We start from the raw sequence: 9,447 nt of genomic DNA on the forward strand, positions 1-9,447 counted from the left end.
GGCAAGAGTCAAAAGAATGACATTGAGGTTATAGATACATGGAGACTTATATTGTCTCATCTAGTGCATAATTATAACACCAGTCGAAAGATCAAAGACCAACTTTCATGTTATAAGACCTATCAAGGTGCTTTTGGTTATAGAAATGCATAAGAGGATTGTTGTTAGATTGGGGCAACCTTGTGATAGGGGGTTATGATTCAAATGGTTTTGAGTTGCAACAACTAGCCATTCATATTTTGAGTCAATCAATTAGCTCTTGTTGTTTGGAGCAATTGTGAAATACGTACATTCACATTGATTCAAAGAAAAGGATTCGTCTTGGTGTGGAGAGAACAAACGATCTAATATTTGTTAATGCTAATTTAAAAATAAAAATGTAATATATAATAGTATGACAACAAAGCTCAATCCATTCACAAAGTAAAAGATGCAACAAGAAAATGAGATACAAGCTAATGTTAAGAGAGATGCAACAACTCATAGTACACAAGATAATGAGGCTAGCGCTTCAAGAGTAGCTAAAGCAACCTCGGATCATGACAATAATTGATTTAGTTTGCTCATGAATCTAATGATACATGACACATGTACATTGTATTATGTATATGATACTATGATTATTGATGATAATGTGACACTTGGGCCATTGTGCCATGATGACATTCTATTTGTACTTACAATCTTAAGTTGCCCTTTGGGCTATTTTAACATGCCGCATTTTGCTTCAATCTAAAGATTAGATTTTATATTTGTAGTCTTTTTTGAAAAATTAAGCATATTCTTTCATAGATTGGATTTCATTTTTGGGACCATGGGCATGTATGTTCTTTCAACTTAGACTTTAAACTTTTATTCATTGTTTTATTATTTATGGCATGTCTTATGCATTTTATAATTGAATAGTTTATCTCTTGAGCCTTATAAGTTGTAATTCAATTTCTAATGAGTAGTTTTAGAATGATGCATGATATCTTTAAAGTTAAAACTTAAAATGATTTGTCCTTGTGGATTATATACCTTGGTATTAACACTCCACATGGATTATGAGTGAAATATTTAAAAAAATTAATGAATTTTAATTTTTTAAATGTTGTTCCGGTTCCCACGTCTCCATTCCCTAGGTTTGCCGTCCGCATCACCATCCCCATTCCCGTTTCCCATTTCATGTTTCTATGTCCCCTACACGAGGGGCTGTAGTAATCTATATTGATAATGATAATGTAATTATCTGAGATTTTCCATTGAAAGCTTTACATGACAAATTGAAGACTTCCACAAAGCCTAGTAAGAGCTAGGCATAATACCATCCTACCAAGTCCAGCTCTCACCTTCTGTGAGACCCAGAATGAATCTTTCAAAGTAAATGCTCCGATTCTAACCAGTCGGCCTTTTCTTCGTTCTTAGAGATGCAGATGTCGCTCTTATAACTTTTCGCTTAACAGGTGAGTCGCCCATGTCTTGGACTGTTTAACAATTTGGGAAGGACAGGTGACAGTATCATATTACAGGAAATGCTAAGAGCAAATGAAACCAAAACAGTCATGATTTATGACCGTTTGCTCTCTCAAGTGGGCCTCAAACTCCACATTTCGGCACCCATCTTTCCCAGCTTTACCGATACATGGACCCCCTGCATAAATGAAAGAACATAAGCAAGCTGGGAAGAGAAACAGGGCTGAGTAAAGGACGTTGCACACACATGCCAAAAGGATCTCACCTGGTTCTCCATGTTATCTCTGTAGCAGTAGGGGCTTGTCCAAGTGAGGATAGACTTTAGAGGTTCTAAGCTTGCAAATCTGGACGAGGATGACCTTAGATCTTTGATGGCATTCACACATCTATCTTGTAGCATGGCTTGTTCTTTGTCAGCCATAGTGTTGAGCGCTTCAAGAGTGTCACTCAGCTCCTTATCTGTCATAAACCTGCCACACTTTCCACTCTTCAAAATAAAGATGAACTTGATCAGTTAAATTGTCACGAATCCCTGTTGTAGGGTTGAGAAACATCATATGTGGAATCTTTCATACTGAAACATACCCCCTTCAACGTCTGGTCCGTCGACAGAACGGCACTGAAACCCCTTCTATGCTTTCCATGTAAAGCCCTGTTTTCTGCAGGAGTGATTTCTGACTGATCATCCATTGTCAAATTGTTTCCTGAACAGCTACTACTGGCTGCCTCATAATTCCTATCCTGCAACGATGAAAAAAATGAAAGATAATATGACTAGCTCAACGCACAGGTAATGCAGAATCGAGATAAACTATAATACAAATGAGGCTCAGGAGATTACCACGATAGAGAGCTTCTCTTCTGCACCACTTCCTGTGAGCTGAGCACTAGGATATCCGTCTGAAGTGTCAGGAGACGGTGCTTCCATTGCTGTAGTGCTGAGAGAACATCTGCTGCTAGCCACTTCCATAGGCTGAGGTTGCTGAAATGGCATTGAAGACAGTAAACAGAGCTCAGAGAAATCAAAAGTAATCTTCGTAGAAGAAACCTTATAGTGGGCTCATTTAGCTATCGGGATATGATTGATAGTAGTCGAGAGAAGAACCTGGTATAACCTTTCTACTCGGGACGGCATCTGTTTGCAATCTTTCATCTGCACGCAAAAGAATGCTTGTTTGTGACGAATGCAAAGCGGAAAAGGGACAAGAGCCTTAGCTTCACAACATCCGCACCTCAGCGACGTCTTTTGCTAGGCATTTCATTTGCTCGGCCAAAGCCGAAACTTGCTCTTGAAGAGCTGGGACAGTGCTTCGAGCTTGTGCTAAATCCTTCTCGTGTTTCTCCCAGGCTTGGCGAAGAAGAGCCACTTCCTTGAGTGTTGGCTGAAAGGCAGCCTTGAGAAGCTTGATTTCTTCCTCTTGCCTCATGCACAATTCCTTCAGCATCAATCCCGTTGCCCGAAGTCCATCAAGCTGTATAGGAACAGGACAAAGCTGCGGTTTATCAGAAACCAGGGAGCATATACAGTTTATGTGTTTGATGACACCAGCTTAGGTGCAACCATGTCTGGCATAAAGGCATGTAGAGTCAAGGATATTTGCACTTCACATGATAGGAGCAGGACAAAGCTGCACTTTGCCAGAAACCAGGGAGTGTAAACAGCGTAATTGTTCGAGCATCAGCTTAGGAATATGCGGCCACGTCTAGCATGAGAAGAACGTAGAGTGACGGATTTTGCACTTAACACGACAATGGCAAAGAAAACAGCACTTTGGGAGCAATCATGGAGTGTACGCAGCATATTTGTTTAAAATGCGGCCATGTCTAGCATGAGAAGGATGTACAGTCACGAATATCCTCACTTAACACGACTTATAGAGAAGGAACAGGTGAACTAAGCATATCAAGAGTAAATGGTTCCTCACCTCTTCGTCTTTGAACTTGAACAGTGCTTCAAGCTGTCGTAAGTCAGGCTTTCGTTCATTGTCCGTGGCGAGAAAATGCGAGAGCCTACAGTCCAATCCATGGGAATGTCTATCCAGCGCAAACGGAACTCCATCTGGGAGTTGTTCCTCCTGCGCAGCACTCTCCCTGAGAAAATGTTTTGGAGCCGAGCTCGGTCTCTTTTCCTTGGAGAAACCAGTGGCCATAGGAGGAGAGGGAGCCACAACAGGATTACGACCTTTAAGTTGATGCACGCTCGCAGAGGAAGCTCTCATGGATGACAACGGGGAAGTAGCTTGTGAGTTCGCTCGCAGTGATCCCTGCAATTGAGAATCAATGAGCTTATCTGCTGCATTATTGTCTTCTTTTACAGCTGTAGTCGGTTGAGTGCTACCCTTGGCTGAAACCTGACGCTTGGTAGAGGCGAGAGAAGGTCTCAGTGGCAGCACGCTAGTGGCGTCAGTGGTTTTCATCATCTTCATTGCAGGTGTCGTGCTTGAAGTGCGGCCAGTGTTGCCGCTGCTACTGTTCTTCTTTCTGGACAGAGGGGATCCATAGCGGTCACTCAAACTGCGGACGAGCTGCTTGACGGAAGAAGGCCCCGTGGTCTTCTTTGATGCAGTAATGTTCAGGTCTGAGAACTTCGGAGGCACACAACCAGTTGTGGTTCCTGGACGTGGATGCTCAGAGGAGCTCTCTCTACCGGAAGGCATCGCAAATGAGTGCTAAATACATTACATGGCAAAGAGGGATGGACTATGGAGCGGAGTAACAAGCCAGAAGAGAGCTGCAGGCGGAGTCATTCCCTAATGGTAGGCAGCAGCACGAGAGAGGAGACCTCTCTCTCTCTCTCTCTCTCTCTCTCTCTCTCTCTCTCTCATATACCTGCCTGCTGCTAGGGCTTTTCAAGGTACACCATGGATAGAACTTAGAAGCATTTCAAAAACGCAAGCAGGGCCGGCATGCTCCTTTTGCTTATCCAACGCGCAGCTTTTCACAGACGCTCTCTCCTCTGTCTTCTGTTGCGCCTGCAACGGCCCGCATCGTGGCCAGCGTCAACAAAATGCCCTCCCATTACTGCCTGATTATGGACACCATATCCACAACAGGAAAAGCAAAAAAAGAAGATACTTAAGATTCCGAGAACCTTCTCTCTTCTTTGTGCTGCTTCTCCCTCCTCCGTCTTCCAAATTCCTCGTCAGCTATTGTTCAAATCAGGCAAGGATCCTTAAACTGTCAAAGAAATTCCCTTCGGGTCGTGCAAAACCATACAAAAGCTGGATTAAAGATTTGGTAGGGGAAGCAAAAGGGGGACCCAGGCGGTGGTGGTGATGATGATGAGTACCATTTTCACCCTTCACGAATGGATTATGGAAGAGTGGACTGTGGAGACTAAAGAACGGACTTGTGTATCAACAAAGGAGTCACGAGTCACGACCACAACAAACATCAAACATCGTGATTCCTGAGATTCGTGAAAGCATGGACGATGGAGGGCCTCAGTGCCCCCCCCTCCCTCACTCTCTCTCTCTCTCTCTCTCTCTCATATTCATTGAGATTATGATTCGGGACTCGAGGAGGAAATCGAGGTGAAAAGGAAAGCAGCAGAAGTATCCGTTTCCCTGCTCGCTCTCTCGCTTTTGACCAGCAAAATTGCAGCCTCTGCCCAATGCTGAGTGCCCCCCCCAACACACACTGCCGTGGGCCCCGGCCCCCCAATCATCTCTTTTTCGAATTTGAACCCATTGCGGCGGGAAAAGTCGTGCGGCATGCTGTGCATTTACGGAAAGCTACAACTTCCCAGCAATGCAAGAAGTTCATCATCATAAAACTCGTCGTTTACTGGATGCTCATGAGTCATTTCCACGCAAACTTTGAAGTCTAGCGTGAGGCTACATGGCACACCCTCGGGCCTCCAGTAATGCCACACCACAACTTACTAGGCTTTTTATAAGAGCCGTCATCATAGTCCATATTGCATAGGTGTGGCCATGATACTTTGACTTGCCAACACGAAAAAACGGGCTCGGCACGGTCATGCAAGCCCTTCCAAAAATGGTGGGACTTAGCATGTTCCAACCACATGGCAGACAAGTAGTAGTGAAACCCTATTAGATTAACGGCTTTCTTGACCACTGTGGCATCTCGATTCTCCTCCTCCCCCTTGTCTCTTCTTTTCAGTTTTCTTCCTCTAGCAATGACTTGTTGCGGTGGCTCTATCCTGTGTTGTATGACACTGTTGTGGTAGCTCTATTCTCTATTGCACGTTCCTCTTCGTCCTCCAACAGCAATTCCACTACGATGACTCTATCATGTTCTATACATTGGTGTGATGGCTTGGTCCTATGCTACATGTTCGTCTTCATCATCCAACGATGCTCTACTATGGTGGCTCTATCATGTGTTGTGCCTTCATCTACATCTTTTCGTGATTGCTCCTCCTCTACAACATGAACTAGGTATGCAAATCTTCCACCACTAATGTTGTTTATGTGGGTCATGGTCAATTGTGTGCGATTCTTTCTTCCCTCTTCTCCCTACTTGTGGGGGTTGCATGTGTTATTCATTTATTCAATGGAAGTCTTGCATCAAGGCTTGTCTCAAATATTATTCTATGACAACTATATATGCTCCCTAGCTAGGGAAATGGAACATCTTTATTGTACCTTTCATTTGAATGAGTACAACAATACGGTTAATAATTCCATTATTGATCTTTCAGAACATCTTCACAAATGGTAATATGTATGTGCTTTCATTTAATAGATCGGCAAACACAAACGTAGATGTGGCACATCCATGTGGTACGTGGCTGCACCACATGTAGGATGATCTCGAGCAAGGATTTAGGGATTAACTACACATTTTTCTCGTACTCTTTCCATGTGTGTAAGCTTAAAATCATATGGTTTGATTCATGGCAAGCGCTTGCAATCTATTTGTTTAAAAATTCTAAATGTGAACAATACATAATCCACAACTCAAAGTCACTTTGGTTTTTCCCAAATTGTTTAATTGTGAGGAAGGCTTCCATTCAATCGGATATCAAATGCATTTGTACTTGCAATGCCTTCCATTACATTTTGCATTAAAATTCTATTTTTCTTTGCAAATGCTAAAATGTAAATCACGGCGTAAATGAATAGTTCTTTCAATATGTCATGCTTCTATGATGCTTGTGGGCCTATTGGGATTTATGTGAAGAAATAATGTCGCTTCACATGGCAAAGCTCCATTTGTCCTAATTGATGAATTTTCGAAGGCCCTAATAGTGTTTTATTTCGAGAAAGGCCATTGAACATCTCTTTGTAAACTCAAGACTAAGGGTGATCGGAACTTTGGCAATTACATGGTTTAACTAAAGTGATTGACTCACATGCCTCATTTTTCCTAGGCATGGCATACTAGTGAACATTCTTTAGGTGGATTTTTATGTTCCTAGTGTTGCATGCATCAAGAAAACATATTTGATGGTCCTTCTAAATAATGTTCATGACACCCCCTACAAAGTAATGTTTGGCTTTGGTTTGAAGAAACGAGGTTTCATGACCACATCATCTTTTCTTCTACTTTACAATGAGCTGCTTAAGGTGCAAGAAACACAAAAATGGTCTCTACTATATTCTTGAATACGGTCCTTACAATCTTGTGTTATCATGGATTTCATTAAGGATTAATATTTCACATTGCCTTAACTAACCTAGCAAATAAAATAATTGTCCCCATCAAGTATGTACACATTGTGTATGGTTGTAATTAATCTGTTTCATATTATTGAGAACCGATTTGTAGAAGTGCATATAAAATCACAAACTTCTACTTTAAACTACACCAAAGTTCCCTTTGTTGAACCTCTTTTACGTTGCAATCGAAACAAAAAACATAACATGTTTCATAACATGTTTTTTGTTTGTTAAATGTTGCATTCTCAACATTTTAAGGCATAACTATATATTGTGTTTTATGTTCATGTTAATGAAAATTCTTGAATCTTTAGTAGACCCTTATTCTATGTTTCCCACCTAAAGTTTTTGCCCTTTAAAAAAAGAGAGAGAGCTTATTGTGGATGATTGCCTAAGTTTTTGCCTTCTTGAGGTCTGCCTTGGATTGATGAAGTAGGACCTACATCATTTTCCATTCCTCTTTTCCTTAGGGATTAATTATTTCATTGAATATAACTATAGGAAGGGGCACCTTGTAACCATACAAAGCCTTAAAAGGGGAATCTTCAATACTTACATGAGTGGTATTGTTGTAAGATAACTCAACTAGGTGTACGTAGACATCCCATGCTTACTATACATCATGGCAGCAGTAGTGAAGGTAAGTTTCAAGACATCTATTGACCACTCTATTTGACCATTAGTTTGAAGATGATAAACTGTGGATGGAGCCAATTTAGTTCCCATATAACTGAAAGTAGATTGCCAAAATTTGCTCATAAGCTTGGAGTCACAATCATGAACAATGATTTGAGAAAGGCCATCTAAGTTAAACACATGTTCATAATTTGACTTGCAACTTAAGATGTGAAAAATTGTGTCCTTGTAGGGATAAAATGAGCTACCTTTGTCAACCTATCAACCACCACATAAATATTGTTCCATCCCTCCTTTGTTGTAGGCAAACCAGTGTGATGAAGTCCATAGTGATGTGCGCCCATTTATCCTTTGGAATAGGCAATGGCTGCAATAGATCCCCTAGTTTATGTGTATTGTCTTTATTTTGTTGACAAGGAATATAGTGTTATACAAAATCCTTTACATCCCTCTATAAGCCTTTCCAATGAAAGCTTAAATACCCCTAAGTGACAAGCTATTGGTGAAGAATATATTCCCTCATGATCTTTTTCTTTAATGGGGAAGTGTAAGGAATAGCAATCTTGCCACGATACCATATAAGACCTATTCTTGAGCTGAAAATGGGAATTTGCCTCCATTTAGTCTTGTTGTAATTTTTGGAAGAGATGGTTGAATTCTTCATCCAAAAGATATGACTCTTGTAATTCTTCAATCTAATCATTCATGAAGTTCAGTCATAGAATATACTCTACGAGCCCACATCCTTGACATTAGATCTACCACAACATTATCCTTGCCCCTAGTTTGAGTAATGTCAAAGTCATGATTTTGGAGAGTACACGTCTTCTTTGTTTTGGAGCAAGTTTAGACTACGTAAGAAAATACTTGAGTACTCTATGGTCACTTTTCACATGGAAGCGACTACCATAAAGATAGTATTGCCATTTCTTAATAGCTTAATAGCATGCAAAATAGCTAGCATCTCCTAGTCATACACATTCATTTTCATCTTCTCCTCACCTAGCTTGCAACTTTCAAAAGCAATGAATCCATGCTCTTGAAGTAGGGAAGCACCAAGAACCCATCCATTAGCATAATCTTGAATAGTAAATTCCTGTGAAACATTAGGGCAAACTAAGATGGGGGGCTGAAGAAAGTAACTCCTTCAAGTGATTCAAGTTATGATTAGTGATAGAGTCCCAAAAGAATACTTCCTTTTTTAGCCTATCTATCAATGGTGATGTGATAATCTCATGATGTTTGATAAACCTGTGATAGAAAGAAGATAGACCTAGGTACTCTACTTTAGTTTTGTAACGTGTCCACCTGTTCGCTTCCAGACACATCTTAGTAGTCCATCGGAAAGGAGGTCTAGAAAGCTCTGCCCAGCACTCCCATGGAATGACATGGGGTTTGCGATCTAGGACTTTCCGCGTTTGCTACATAGTGGAAGTATTCTGGCCGTTCCCACTTAGGACCGACCTGAATCAGGGTTTTCCCTAATGGTCATTTCCTAAATGGCAACTAGCGTCGAACCCCCAGCGAACTACTGTACACAGAAACGCCAGGGCCGAAGCGGATTCATGCTGCACTTGGTTCAAGGAGAATGGGAAATGAGAGGGATGTAAGGCTCGACTTCTCTGTCATAAGGCATAGTCTCATTCCGTTCCCCTAAAACAGCGTAAACCCAGGATTATTATCACCTAGACTCTAGGTCAGCGCCCTTGCTACTCATTTCCTTTGAAAC

General features: G+C 41.3%; 1 protein-coding gene across 2 annotated transcripts; it reads right to left on the reverse strand.

Moving 5' to 3' along the window:
- Nucleotides 1–1,196: 1,196 nt before the first annotated feature.
- Nucleotides 1,197–5,010, reverse strand: LOC148008926 (uncharacterized). 2 transcript variants are annotated; one of them, XM_087673909.1, is made up of 8 exons: nt 4,547–5,010; nt 3,381–4,427; nt 2,688–2,927; nt 2,561–2,608; nt 2,297–2,437; nt 2,041–2,196; nt 1,721–1,942; nt 1,197–1,633 (listed from the first exon to the last, which is right to left on the reverse strand). In XM_087673909.1, exons 2-8 carry the CDS (start codon nt 4,110–4,112, stop codon nt 1,568–1,570), a joined length of 1,605 nt encoding a protein of 534 aa, XP_087530035.1. In that variant the 5' UTR covers nt 4,113–4,427; nt 4,547–5,010; the 3' UTR covers nt 1,197–1,567. The 2 variants fall into 2 exon arrangements, with proteins under 2 accessions (XP_087530035.1, XP_087530034.1); XM_087673908.1 differs by having other exon boundaries at nt 3,381–5,010.
- Nucleotides 5,011–9,447: the final 4,437 nt, after the last annotated feature.

Source organism: Lygodium microphyllum, unplaced genomic scaffold, assembly GCF_053477565.2.
Source record: "Lygodium microphyllum isolate KBCC unplaced genomic scaffold, Lygodium_microphyllum_v1.1.10 scaffold_45, whole genome shotgun sequence".
In the NCBI taxonomy this organism is placed as follows: Eukaryota; Viridiplantae; Streptophyta; class Polypodiopsida; order Schizaeales; family Lygodiaceae; genus Lygodium; species Lygodium microphyllum.

What these genes read in the sequence shown, in the direction of transcription:
- LOC148008926 (XM_087673909.1), bottom strand. Translation starts at nt 4,112, where the DNA reads ATGCCTTCCGGTAGAGAGAGCTCCTCTGAGCATCCACGTCCAGGAACC. An exon ending in TAGCAAAAGACGTCGCTGAG is followed by an intron (nt 2,609 to 2,687) that starts GTGCGGATGTTG and finishes TTTTGCGTGCAG; the next exon opens with ATGAAAGATTGCAAACAGAT. An exon ending in CGGACCAGACGTTGAAGGGG is followed by an intron (nt 1,943 to 2,040) that starts GTATGTTTCAGT and finishes TTTATTTTGAAG; the next exon opens with AGTGGAAAGTGTGGCAGGTT.